Raw genomic sequence first — 14,655 nt, 5'->3', positions numbered from 1 at the left:
TCTGAAGCCTATGTCAGACATCACAGTCTAAGGCTTGTGGCAGAGTTAGGGGCTGCAGGTAAAGGTTTTTAAGTCAGTACAGCACAGAGGTGGGGTTCCCAGGTGGCTCAGTGATAAACACTCTGCGTGCTAATGCAGAAGACATGGGTTCAATCCCTGGGATGGGAAGATTCCCTGGGAATCTCCCCAGACTTGGTAAGAGCTTCAGGCGGAGAACTTGGAGGAGCAGATGTAAAAAGGTTGATGAAGGGAAATAAGAAGATCTCAGAATGAAAGAAAAGGAAGAACAGGCACAGATGTCTCTGAAGTTGCAAAAAGTTGAGAAAAGTATGCCCTTTCTTAAGTGATGATGTCCCCTTCTTCAGCGAAGTAAGAGACAAGGAGGTCTGAGGTCAGGAGATCAGTGAATGTCAGGAAGGTCTGAATAAGTGTGAGAAGGGTTTGTAGTAGTCTAAACGGGAAGGACAGCTGCCCAGAGTCATGTAAGGGGAAGTGGGCAATGAAAGCCAGCTGAGCTGGATGGAGTGAGCGAGCGTACATGTGAGCTCCTTCACTTCACTGGTACCTGACTCTTTGCAACCAAATGGACTGCAGGCCGCAAGGCTCCTCTGTCCATGGGATTCTCGAGGCAAGAACACTGGAGTGGGATGCCGTGCCCTCCTCCAGGGGATCTTCCCGACCCAGGGACGGAACCCACATCTCCTATGGCTGCCGCATTGCAGATGAATTCTTTACCACTAAGCCACTGGGGGAAGCCCAAGCTGGAGACCACTATTTAAAAATATTCACTAAGAACCAACCATGTATTGGGGTGGCCAAAAAGTTTGTTTGGGTTTTTCTGTAACATCTTATGAAAAACCCACATGAACTTTTTGGCCACACCAATATTAGACACTAAGGATATACAGTGAACAAAACAAAAAAGAATCTTCTCCCCTTATGAAGTTTACCATCTTGTGGTGGAAGGTAGCCAATAAACACATAAATATAGAAAATAAGCAGTATCATCAAATAGTGACAAATGCTATGGAGAAAAATAAGCCAGGAAAAGAGATCAGTGAAAGGCAGGTGGGGGAAGTATTAAGAGTTTGAAATAGGGTGATCAGGAAGGCTTCCCCCAGAGGGTGACTGAACACCAAGTCTGTACTGTTACACAATTTCCTGGAACGGCGTTCTGTCACCCAGACAGGGTAGAAAAACTGGATGCAGCAACCATCCAGGGTCGCTGGATCCCAACAATCCCAGGGCTGGGATTCCTCAAAATGTCTTGGCAGAAGGGTTAACACTTCAAATGACATACATTAAGGTCCAGCCTGAAGAGGGGAATGAAGGAGAGGAGACCGACAGAACTGGCAGTGGGTTGAAGAGACCGGGAGAGCCAAAAGGACAGGAGGCTGTGGTCAGAGGCAGAACACAGGACTCTGGCATTGCAGAGACGGGGCATCCCCAGGGTCGTTTCCCTGGTGGTGGATGTGGAGGAGGAATGGATGTGAAGGTCACTGCAGTTGACAAGATCAAAAAACCCACATGACCATTGAAGTCACCCAGAACAACAACAGGATTTATGGTAAATCAATAGCTCTCAAACTTGAAAGTGCATGAGAATTACCTGGAGCCTTCTTAAAAGAAGAGATTTTTGGGCCCCACACTCACAATTTCTGTTTACTAAGTCTGAGGTGAGGCCTAAAAATGTGCATTTCTAACAAGTTCCTAGGTGTTGCTGATGGCTGCTGATCTGGACTATACCTTGAAAACCATGGGGTAGAGAAAAGATAGAGGCTAGATGCATTAATAAATGAGGGTTGGGAGGTTTGGAGGCTAACAGATGACAAAGATGAGACAAGGAAGGTGATGGAGAGGAAAGGTTCTGTAGATTAGCTTCAAATGATACAAAGGTAGAACAAAAATAGTGTAGAAATGACCCTGGGGAAGGAGTGTGCTCTTTCCGTCTTCCAGAAACTAAGGTGAGTGGGATAAATGAAAAGAGCAGGCTCTAAAGTTGGAAGGCAAGGGGTGACCCAAGAGGAGGCCCCGGGTCATTTAAGAGGGGGCACAGCTGAAACAATTTAAGGACATGCCACAGCATGACAGATCCAGACAGCTGGGAGGGCCAGGCAGCGCGGGGTTCTCTCAGTACAGGGAGAGTGAACAAAGGCAACGCTCAGAGCCGTGGAGGCGTACCTGGGGTGAGCCTCTCTTTCCATTCCAATCAAGCTTTCATCTCTGCGACTCCACTAAAACTGCTCTCAGCAAGCCCAACAACCTTCAGATTGCCAAATACAACAGGTCAGTAGGCAATTATCCTTCTGTGCTGATCAACAGCATTTGGCACAACTGACCACTCCCTCCTCTTTGAGTTTCTTTATTTGGTGTTTAGAACATTTCACCTCCTAGTTCAGTTTACTCTTTTTCCACTTCCTTTATTGGATGCGCCTTTTACAGCCAGGATGAAGTAGGCTCCATCCTCACTCTTTTTCTAACTGCACTCACACCTTAAGTGACCTCCTCTAGTCCATCAAACACCATCTGTACACTGACAATGCCCAAATTTAAGTCTCTAGTCCATATATCTTCCCTGAATTTTATTTATTTTTTCCATTTATTTTTATTAGTTGGAGGCTAATTACTTTACAATATTGTAGTGGTTTTTGCCAAACACTGACACGAGTCAGCCATGGATTAAATGTGTTCCCCATCCCGAACCCCCCTCCCGCCTCCCTCCCCATCCCATCCCTCTGGGTCATCCCAGGGCACCAGCCCTGAGCACCTGTCTCATGCATCCGACCTGGACTGGCGATCTGTTTCACACTTGATAATATACATGTTTCGATGCTGTTCTCTCATATCTCTTCCCTGAATTTTATATTCGACTCTCTACTTAACAGATCTATTGTCGAGTAGACAATTTAATTCTAACAAATTTAACCAAATTCTCTATCTTTCCTGAAAGAGGAGGAGACAAAGCAAAAGATATGCAAAAACGCCTTTTCCAACAAGAAATTGTCATAGATTGGAGGAGGCTAAGGACACATGCTGATTAAATGCAATGTGGTGTCCTGGATTGGATCCTGGAGCAGAAAAAGGATATTAAAGGAAAAACTGGTGAAATCCAAATAAAGTCTGGGGGAATTCCTTGGCAGTCCAGTGGTTAGGACTGTGTGCCTTTGCTGCCCAAGGCCTGGGTTCAATCCCTGGTTGGGGAACTAAGCTCCTGTAAGCCTTGCAACGAAAAAAAAAAAAACAACCCACAAAGTCTGAAGTTTAGTTAACACCATGGTACTAGTGTTAATTTCTTAGTTTTGACAAAGATGTTAACATTAGAGGAAGCTAGGTAAAGAATATATGGGAATTCTCTGTACTACCTTTGCAATATTTCTGTAGGTCTATAATTATTCCAAAGTAAAAACTTTAAAAACCAAACATTGCTTTCCCTCCCCAAGTGTTACCACTGCAGTGAGTGGTATCTCACCTTCTGCGCTCTCAGGCACAACATCCTGGACTCCTCTCATTTTTGTCCATCCAACATCCAATCTATCTGTAAATCCCGTCCAGTTCATCTTCCAAACACACCCAGATCTAACCAGTTCTCACCTCTTCTACCACTACGACCTTAATCCATGTCTCCATCAAGTACCTGAATTGCTGCAAAAGCCTCCTAACTCATCCCTTTGCATCCTTAGAGCCTACTCCCTACACAGCAGGCTGGGTGATCATTTTAGATCATTTCTCCCCCGCAAAGCCTCCCAACCTCCTAGCTGCTTCTCATCTTCTGACTCAGAACCAAATCTAAGAGCCTCACACGACCCTACCTCTGCAGTTTCTCTGACCTCCTCTCCTGCCCACCTCTTCACTGCTCACAACGCTGTCGCTCCCACCCCAATCTACACTTGCTTCTGTCTCTGCTTGAAATGTTCTCCAGAAAGCCACGTGGCGCACTTCTGCACTTCCTTCCGGTCTCTGTTCAAACGCCTCCTCATCAAAGAGACCAACCTATGTACACTGGCGCTTGTTACTCTGTCCTCTTAATCTGCCTTATATTTTAGTTCTTATCATCACCTGACTGACTAAATATTTAAGTGCTTTCTGCCTGTCTTCCCTGCCAGGAATGTAAATGCCATTAGTGCTGTATTCCTAATACCTAGAACAGTGCTTGGCACAAAGTATTTACTCAATAAAAATGAATAAAGAGGTCTCAAGAAAATGCCGGTATGTGACACCATGAGAGATTCGTGAGGCCGAACTGAGAAGGCCTCCAAGACTCCTGGCCCCGGTGTGCATGCCCTGGATAACCTCCCCTTGAGTATGGGAGGAATTGATCTAATCAGCTGAGTGCTTTTTAAAGAGTCTACTGATCAGAGACAGAAATCACGTAAAGAATCTGGAGCAGATGGTTTCCTGCAGGCCTTGAGGAAATAAACTACCATGTTGTGAAAAGAATCACGTGGTAAGGAACTGCAGGTTGGCCCTCAGGGCTGAGAGTGGCCCCCAGCCAACAGCCAGCAAGAAACTGGGGACCCTGGGACTGCCCTGGCAGTCCAGCATTACGACTCTGTGCTTCCACCGAAGGGGCACAGATTTGATCTCTGGTCAGGGGACTAAGATCCTGCATGCCATGTGGTGCTGCCAAAAAAGAAAAGAAATGGGGACCTCAATCCTGTACCCATAAAGAACTAAATCCTATCGGGACTTCCCTCGTGGTCCAGTGCCTAAGACACCGCACTCCCAACGCAGGGGTCTAGGGTTTGATCCCTGGTCAGGGAACTAGATCCCACGTGCTGCAACTCAGACATGGTGCAGTCAAATAAATAAATAAGACCCCATCCCTCAGAAAACACTGCATCCCTAGCCAAACTGCAGTCCTCTGACCCTGAGTAGAAACTCAGCTAACCTGTATTCAGACTTCTGACCCATGGAAACTGTGACACAGTAAAGTTGTGTTACCTTAGACCATTACATTTGTGGCAATTCATTATGAAGCAATAGGAAACTATTAACCAGCCTTGAGAATTCAAAAACAAATCTGGTACAATACTGCCTTGGTTCACATTCAAATCAAAGTCCCAAGAAGGAGTGCCTGGTAAGCAGACGAGAACCAGATCACTAGGCTTGTGTAAAAACAGGCCTGGGCAGGTGGCAGCTTCACGTGTTAGGCTATGTGTTAAATTAAACTGGAGGGAGACCAGGATGGTTCATGAGGAAGAGCTGGAGGAATGAACCTACTTATCCTGGATAAAACATATACACAGAGCAAATGAGAAGTGTCTTCAATACTGCAGAGCTGACTTGCCATCAGTGGGACGGAAGCTGAGAGGACAGACTAGCTGCTGCGTAACTCCAGAGGACAGACCCTGAACGAGGGGGTAGGAAGGGTTTACCAGAAAGACGTTTTCAGTTTAATGTAAAGAACTCTCTAACAGTCAGAGCTGAGTAACTACAGTGTTCTAAGACCTGTGTTAGGCAACAGAGATATAAAAATGAAAGGAATGGTAGAGTCTTTGCCTTCAAGGAACATGTAAACTAGTGGAGGGTACTGACACATAGACAAATGATGGTTTCCAGTGGTAAAGCTAAGTGCTCAACAGGAGCATGTGTATGGGTGGGGGAGACATGTCACAGGGCAAGCAAAGATTGATGCTATCTGTGGAGGTGAGGAGGGGTTTTCTGGACATGTGACTAAACTATAGCTTTTGAAAAATGAGTATGGGGCTTCCCTGATGGCTCAGTGGTAAAGAATCCGCCTGTCAGTGCAGGAGACGTGGGTTCAGCCCTGGTCTGGGAAGATAGCACATGCCTTGGGGCAACTAAGTCTAGGTGCCACAACTGTTGAGCCTGTGCTCCAGAGCTCGGGAGCTGCGATTACTGGAGCCTGCACACCTCAGAGCCTGTGTTCCAGAGCTCGGGAGCTGCGATTACTGGAGCCTGCACACCTCAGAGCCTGTGCGCCAGAGCTCGGGAGCTGCGATTACTGGAGTCTGCATACCTCAGAGCCTGTGTTCCAGAGCTCGGGAGCTGCGATTACTGGAGCCTGCACACCTCAGAGCCTGTGCGCCAGAGCTCGGGAGCTGCGATTTCTAGAGCCTGCACACCTCAGAGCCTGTGTTCCAGAGCTCGGGAGCTGCGATTACTGGAGCCTGCACACCTCAGAGCCTGTGTTCCAGAGCTCGGGAGCTGCGATTACTGGAGCCTGCACACCTCAGAGCCTGTGTTCCAGAGCTCGGGAGCTGCGATTACTGGAGCCTGCACACCTCAGAGCCTGTGTTCCAGAGCTCGGGAGCTGCGATTACTGGAGTCTGCACACCTCAGAGCCTGTGTTCCAGAGCTCGGGAGCTGCGATTACTGAAGCCTGCACACCTCAGAGCCTGTGTTCCAGAGCTCGGGAGCTGCGATTACTGAAGCCTGCACACCTCAGAGCCTGTGTTCCAGAGCTCGGGAGCTGCAATTACTGGAGCCTGCACACCTCAGAGCCTGTGCGCCAGAGCCCAGGAGCTGCGATTACTGGAGTCTGCATACCTCAGAGCCTGTGTTCAGAGCTCGGGAGCTGCGATTACTGAAGCCTGCACACCTCAGAGCCTGTGTTCAGAGCTCGGGAGCTGCGATTACTGAAGCCTGCACACCTCAGAGCCTGTGCTCTGCAACAAGAGAAGCCACCGCATTGAGAAGCCCGAGCACTGCAACAGAGAGTAGCCCCAGCTCTCCACAACGAGAGAAAAGCCTGAGCAGCAACAAAGACCCAGCACGGCCATAAATAAATAAAGGATAATGAGTATGAATTCACCAGTGAGCTGAGTAGTTAGCAGCCAGTGTAGACAGAAGGGACCACATATGTAACTGCGTGGAAAGATGACAGTACCAGAGTCCAGGGAGTAAAATGTGGTGGGGGCTGAGGCAGCAGCAGATGAGGCTGTTGTGTAAGGCAGAATCTGTAGGTGATGAGAAAAAGTGAACAGAATCAAGCAGGGGAGTGACACAGGTCCATAAGTGTTTTAGAAATATCTCTTTTGGCAGGTACTATGTAGCGTCGCATCCAGGATCTTAGTTCTCCAACCAGGAAGCAAACCCATGCCCCCTGCAGTGGAAACTCAAAGTCTTAACCACTGGACCAACAGGGAAGTCCCAGAAATACCACTTTCTGATGCTAATGTAAGAAGTGAACTGAAAGAGAGAAATTGAAGATGGCAAGATCAGTCAGGAACTGTTGCGACGGAGCAGACAAGAGACGATGCACAGGCTGGAATGAGAAGTAGTAGAGATGTTACCATCCCTACTTGTGTTTTTTGACAATTCAAAAAAAAATCTGGTAACCAAACATCTGTATCACCCGTATCTGTGCTTTTTAAAACCCTTAGCAATTTCCTATTTGTTAAGAAAAAACATTCCTTATTTGTATTTGCTTATGATATATAACGGAGAAGGAAATGGTAATCCACTCCAGTATTCTTGCCTGGGAAATCCCATGGACAGAGGAGCCTGGGGGCTACAGTCCATGGGGTCACAAAGAGTCGGACACGACTGAGTGACTAACACTTGCACGATATAGAAAAACTAAGTGTTTATCTCCTGGGAAGAGGGGCAGGTGGTGGCAAGACCCAAGCAGATGATGGACAAGAACAGACAGACCTTCGACTGTGTACCTTTTTATATTCTCTGGTTTCTAAATTTTGTGAGTGTATTACCAATTCAGAAATTAAAATTAAAAAAAAAAAAAGAAAGAAAGAAAACATTTCCAACCGTTTAGGGAGGCTTACCTGTGTGTGTTTCCACATTCTTTAGCATGTGGTTTTGTTTGCCTCGGGGGAAAGATGCTACCTGAGGATCCTGCCTCCTTACAGCACATTTCTCTGGGTCAGCCCTTCTAGAAGACCTGCTGACGACTGCCAAGTTCCCACTGTCACAGGCGGATTTTGCTGGCCTTTCATTGAGATCATCCTTTGGAATGGAGGCCATGTTACTTCTGGCCCCTGCGCTTGTATGTCGTTGGCCCTCCTGTTTTGGTGGATTCCGGCCTGGTCGTGGCCTGGCTCCCTCCACTTCCCAGGGAGACCGTTTCTGTGGGTGTCTTCTCTGCTCGCCGCGCCTGGCCCCATCCGCTACTACTTTTCTAGAGGAAGCATCTGAAGAGTCAGGGTGGATAACCCCTGCTGGTTTGGTGGTTTCAGGTCCTGCCTCCTCAGGTTTGGGACTCATTCTGTGACCCCACTCACTTTTGAGTTTCCCCTTGACTTTTGGTCCTCTCCCATAGCTGTATATAAACTGGGCTGCTTTCTTGGGTTTTGCCCCCCTTGGATCTGCACCGACGATTTCCTTCTCACTCTCGGCAGGGCTGTGCTCTCTGAGGTTCGTCCCACTCTCTGGCCTGGCCACGCTTTCCAGGCCAGGTGCATCTGAGGTCTGGGCAGGGAGGCCCTGTGCTCTCTTGACTCTGACAGGCTGCTTTTCACTCCTCAATTTCTGCCAAGGTTGATTCTGAAGGCCATGGTTCTTGAGAGATTTGTTAGGAACAGAGGGCTGGAAAGAAGTCTGCTGACTCTTAGGTTTGCTTCCTGAAGGATGAAAACTGTGCTGATGAACAGCAGAGATGTCATCATAAGAAATTTGCCTGGAAAGGTGACAGGGAGGTGGTGAACTGTAATTTCTTCTACCAATTCTATGAGAATCTAGTCTCCTTTGACTCCCACAGAACAGACCAGAATTTTTTCTCTCCTGAGGAATGAACTCAGCAGCATCCGTATTGAATTTAAAAGCACCTAGGACATAAGAAATAGACACATAAGTAAAGAAATTAATTGGTCACTCATGAAGTCCCAAAGACTGTAAGCCGTCTAGACCTAAGTTATTTTCCTAAGGACTTTGTATAAAGTAGTTTCCGCACAAGGCCTATGTTTTCTGTGAAGCTGGTGGGTTCAAGTTGCTTGTGAAGACTGACTGGCAGCCTTACCAACAGCCACTGCTGAAATGCTAAGTAAAACTGTTCACCTGGGCCATCAGGCATTAGTTATAAATGTGTTTATTTCTATCAAGCAATGTAAGGTCAGTGAACAGTTCAGGGATGAGACATCAATCAGCAGGTTCCATGTCGTCTTTCAAAACTCTAAGGTAGCATTGTGTAATATTAAGTTAACAGGCTTTGGAGTCAGCCAAAATCAGTTTAAAGCCTGACTCTCCAGTTTCTAGTATTTGCTCAGGAAAATCATTTGATTGCTTTTAGCCTGAGTTTCCGCATACATGACAAAAGCTGATAATACTAACTCAAAGGGTCATTGTGGAATTTAAGTGAAGATTTCACATAGACGTACTTAGTAGAAAGAATACATCCCACCTCATCCCTGCCAGAATGTATTTTAGGTTTTCCATACATAACTTCTGTTAATACGGTCAGAATCCGAGAGTCTCAAAAATTAAGCCTATGCCCCTTCAACCTACTCATCCATCCCCCACCTCCACCGGCCACATGCTTCTTTGTAGTTCAACTTTGTCCCTTAAGTCCAAAGAAGAAACAATTTGCCTGAGGATACAAAACCAGTTAGTAGCAAAGTCAGACTATGCGTAGTATATAGAATATTCTCTGAATCAGCAGGGCCTGGGAGATGGATTTAAGTCCCTATCCATCACTTGTGTCTTTATGCAAGTTATTTAATCCCAGTAATGGAACAGTAAGAATCCCTACATCAAAGAGTTGCTATGAAGATTAAAGCAAGGTTGGTAAGAAGTATAATGTGGTTAAAATAGTGCTTTATTATTGCCGTTAAGATTACAGACTATCTGAAACAGACCTGACCGCAAAAGGCTGCAGTGCAGAGCCTGTGGGTTTCAGGTTTAATAATAAGCCCTCACATTTATTAGGTACTTAACACGTGCCAGACACTAGTCTAAGCACTCTGCATGCATTAAACTTCTCCAAGGCCACAGGGGTATTCCAGAGCAGATTCAGGATTCAGGCCATGTGACCCTAGAGACCACACTCTTAAATTACACTCCATTGACAGAAGTTGGGTAGCAGGTACCATAGAAACATATACTTAAGAACTGAGCAAGATCATAAAGGTAACCTCTCACTCAATCCAGGATTTGTCCTGAAAACTTTCACACAGGCAGGATTCTGAGGATGGGGTTGGAGAGCCTTACAAAATGGCAAGAGGATTAAACAAATTCAGAAGGTGGCAGAGAAGGTGTTCCAGATACATAAGAGAGAACTTAGTGGGAAATGGGTAAACTAGATCAAGTAGGTATTGTGTAGTTTTCTCCTGCTCTAAGAAGCAAGGTTGTAACAGGGGCAGAAAAAAAGCTCAGTAAAGTTGTCCAGAAAAGCCAGGTTAAAGGATGCAAAGAGGGTATTTTTATGTTAACCAGCAAAGAGTTGACTCAACTTGAGAATCTAGACAGAGCAGCATCTATTCATATAAAGTATGGTTTCACCAAATGTGAGGTAGTGGACAAAGCCCTCAGATCATTCAGAGATTCGAGGAAGGGGAAAAGGGCACAGGAAACTGGACACAAATATCTGAGACATCTTTATTTTTTCACTATTTTGAGCAGTTGAAGTTACTAAATAGCATATCTCATCCCCAAGGCTTGGCTATAGTGCAAGTGGCACTAAAGATCCAAGATAACACCATGGTGGGTGACCTACAGGTGGGTGGAGCAGAGTAAGGGAAAATCCAACTGCAGATTATAAAGTCCAGAGACAAAGTTGGCACTGGAGAGTCTATCCATGGGTAGAAAGATACCCCTTGGTGTTTCAGGAAAACAGCAGGTAAGAGAATTACACTGGAGTGAGGATGGAGATGTGGGCTAGAGATAATGCTGAAATAAGAACTGGAAATGGAACTAAGGCAAAAGCAAACTAAGGTACAGGAGACAAAGTGGGGTGCTCTTTGGACTATCGGACTTTGCCTCAATAGATGGGACAGAGGTTGTAACCTGGAGAGCAACACCAGAGACCAAAAATAAGATTCACAACTAGACCCACTCATTTCTGCTTCAAACACTGAATGGTGCAGAAATGGGCCAGATGTGAGCCTAAAGATAGGAAGACCAAGGGTTCCAATTTAGGGGATCTGGGAAAAGAGTGAGTGGGAGAAAAACAAAACACCAGGCTAAATGTGTATCCTCCAAGATGAATTAATACCTATATCAGAACTAGGGTACACAAACAAAAAATGGACTAGGGTACACCAATGCAGTGTGTTAGCCAACGTTTTTGACCAAGATCCACAGTAATAAATACATTTTACCTGCCACCAAGTACACAAATACATATATAGGCTTCTTGGTGCCCGGACAGCTGGGAGATAGCAGAACTAAGGCTCAAATTAATGACTGTTCACGAACCTCATGCTGCAAATCGCTGCCGTTTTTCAGGAGTGGATCATGAAATCAAATTATGTAGTGGGTTATGACAAGAATTTTTTCCAACGAAATATGTAGTATAGAGTGTACTGGAGATAATAAGGAAAACCACTGCTTCCTGAAATTTCTGGTTCGTTTTTATATTTGTGTGCGCTGAGATCACTATGTAAAGTGCTCCTTTCCCGTCACTGTCCAACGAGTTGGGAAAACAAAAGATCCAAGGTACCCTGAAGTAACTGGAAATCGTGTTACATTAACAGCCAGATGAGGTTGTCTCTACACATACAGACAACTCTGGGAGGGAAAATAAGCTAACAATTGCGTAACACGTACAGTAGCGGCGGGAACCTTCAGAGTAATTGACTTATTTACTCCCAAATCACAGATGACAAAAACGAGACTTCACATTGCGAGCTCATGGCAAGCTGAGACTGGAAACCACGAGTGTTCGGCTCGCGCCCGCGCTGCTGCCCCAGGACGCACGAATACATCTCAAGCGCAGCGAGCAATCCCGCCGCGCGTCGAAAGCCAGCCACCGTCACGGGCCGACGCCCGCCTGTCGGATATCACTGCCCCAGGAAGGCCGGGATGACCCCTGGAGAGGGCGGGACACCCGCATCGACTCAGTGGGACAAACTGACTCTCCTTGGAAACCCAGATGCCGGGCTTCACCACCAGCCAAGGATGGTTAAGACCTCGGTACGCACGACGCGCGTGCTTGGCCCTTCCGAGCCACTATCCCCAACTCGTGTACGTGCCACTCTCGCGATACGAATGGCCGGTGCCCTGGGACTCGTCACTGACTCAATTTCCGCTCCCGGAGAGGGGCCCAGTCCTGCAAGGTAGTACAGTACCTGAGACAGGAGGCGCCTCCGCCATCCCGTGCCGCAACACCTAAAGCGAGCCCTGCAGCCCAGCGAGCGCTGTCACCCGGTCATGTGCTCTGGACTTCCGGCGCCGCGAGAATATTCGCTTCTGCGCGCCCGGTAGACGGCCACGGAGTTTGCGCGGTCTGAGTCAACTGTGCGGAGCGTCGGTGACGTCAGACAGACGCGCCCGGCGCCGGGCTGAAGCAGGGTACTAGTAGCTGTAGGTAGCCAAGATCCCGGGAGGATAGGCATGCCCGGTCTTGCACAATCAATAGTTGTTTTCCTTTTGAGAGTCACTGTTCTCTCCTGCTACCGTGCCCTTTAACCCGCCCACCCAACCAGCCTCGCCTGGTTTTCTGGAGTCACGTCAGACAGCACCTCCTTACTAGAGTGAATCAGACTTGGATTAAAACAAAAACGAAGTAGTCAAAAGGTAGAAAGGGGAATAAGATGTCTGCAAAACAAACGATAAAAGGCTCGTACAATCAGCTGAGAAACAAAAACCCATTTATTAGAAATGATAAAGCACTTGAAAGGGCAGATAAAGAGGGACTCAATGTGAGAGGGGGGTAAGTTTGGGGGCACTGATCATTTTTAAAGTACAAAATGGAAAAAAAAAAAAGTACAAAATGTTTGGGTTTTTTTTTTTTTGAGTGTGTGGGATTTTTTCATTTGTGTGTTTTGCTTTTGCTCTACTAACGAGAACACAGTATTTAAGTATGAAGCATCTGCATTTGTAAAGTAATTCACTGCTCCAGACTTCCCCAAGAACACAAAATAAGAGTCATTCATTCACAGTCTAATGCATACTTTTAGACATTGCTTTAACTGCTGGAGGTTAATGTGAAAAAGACAGACAAGGTCCCTGCCCTCAATGAAGTGCATTGACTAGTAGGGAAGGTTAAAACGAAGTAATTTGGGACTTCCCTGGTGGTTCAGTGGTTAGGTATCCACCTGCCAACACAGGGGACATGGGTTTGACCCCTGGTCTAGGAAGATCCCACATGCTTCTGGGCTCCTAAGCTGGTGCACCACAACTACTGAACCAGAGTGCTGCGACCACGGAAGCTGGTGTGCCCTAGTCCCCTGTGCTCCGCGGCTAGAGAAGCCACTGCAATGAGAGGCCCAAGCAAATGAAGTCAGGGAGCAGCCCTGCCCTCCCCCAAATGGAAATCCCAGGTGTGGCAACGGGAAGGTGCAGAAAGGAGGATGCCCCTGTGGCCAGAAATAATTATAAAAATTATTTTAAGGCTAAGTTTATTTACAAACTAGTGATTTGGGTTGTCAAAGAAATAAGCAGGGTAACAGTGACTTACTAGTATCCGCTCCAGAAAAGATGGCCAGCCTTCTTTGTGTAGAAGGATATCATGAGAATGATCAATTATGTGAAGATTCAGAGGGAATAGCAGAAGGAAGCAGGTGCAAAAGTTATGGAGGAAGAAAAGGGCTTGAAGTGTTAAAATTATTGAAATATGCGCTGGAGAGCAATGAGCAAGGAGAGTGGCACAATATGAAACTGGAGGTAGGTAATTAGATCATGTGATAATGGATTTTATTCCAAGAGCAACAGGACGTTAAAAGGTTCTAAGCAAAGAAGTGGTACTGTTAACAAACTGAACACAGGTCTGCTCATGCAATGTAAAGCAAAGTTGGTCCACTGACACCAGGCTTTGGTGAAGTACAGTGCTTACTGCAGGGCGCCAAGCAAGAGTGTGAGAGACAAGCCTTAGATCCACTCCAACTTGGTCTTTGAGTTAGTTTTTGTTTTTTAAAGGGAAAGATAAAAGAGGCTGGAATTAATTATCGCCTTGTGACATTTCTTAATCATAGTTTCCAGAGGCAAGACATTTCTGGTTTACAAGTGTCTGGCCTGGTGGTCCATGGCTTGGGGAGTTCAGCTTGTCCTGAGTTTGTATGTAAATGATATATAATAGCAATTGTAGTACATTAACAATGTTATTGACAACAGCAATTTTAGTCCTCTGATTTTGGTTGATTAGTGTTCAGTTAACACAGGATTGAGGTCAGAGGGGACAAAAGGAACTGAATAAAGTTTTAGATAGATTAATCATAAACTGGGTAAGGGAACTTGGTTTTAGGGGCACTCAGTTTCAGTATCTGAATTACCCTTAAAGATTTCTCATGCTCCCAGGGGAAAAGTGAATTGTAGGGGAGCAAAAATAGAAGGGGAGAAAATTTACATATTTATATTATGCTAATATGGAAGGTGATGGTGGCTTTGAACTAGAGTGACAGCAAATGTGATTGAAAGGAGAGAGCAAATCTAAGATATATTTGAGACAACCTTTATCCAGCTTCCAAATGTTTTCTAAACCAAAAGGCATGACGTGATATCTCATTGTTTTGTTAATCTGAGTTTATCTGATTCCTGAGTCCGAACATTTCTTAGTGACTTTTTGAGTTTCTCTTTTTAGATTGC

General features: G+C 46.1%; 1 protein-coding gene across 1 annotated transcript in view; it reads right to left on the bottom strand.

The window, feature by feature from the left end:
- The window catches only part of NFX1 (nuclear transcription factor, X-box binding 1), a 68,755-nt gene extending 56,419 nt beyond the window's left edge, over positions 1-12,336 (bottom strand). Inside the window, exons 1-2 of the mRNA XM_065946629.1 lie at positions 12,201-12,336; positions 7,746-8,744 (exon numbers count right to left, since the gene is read on the bottom strand). Of these exons, the coding sequence (XP_065802701.1) occupies positions 7,746-8,744; positions 12,201-12,225 (1,024 nt within the window). The 5' untranslated portion in view covers positions 12,226-12,336. The remainder of the gene's footprint in view (positions 1-7,745; positions 8,745-12,200) is intronic.
- Positions 12,337-14,655: the final 2,319 nt, after the last annotated feature.

The sequence above is a fragment of the Muntiacus reevesi genome, chromosome 10 (assembly GCF_963930625.1).
Source record: "Muntiacus reevesi chromosome 10, mMunRee1.1, whole genome shotgun sequence".
NCBI lineage: Eukaryota > Metazoa > Chordata > Mammalia > Artiodactyla > Cervidae > Muntiacus > Muntiacus reevesi.
Note: the sequence above shows the minus strand (reverse complement) of the source record. Positions and strands in the feature narration are given on the sequence as shown.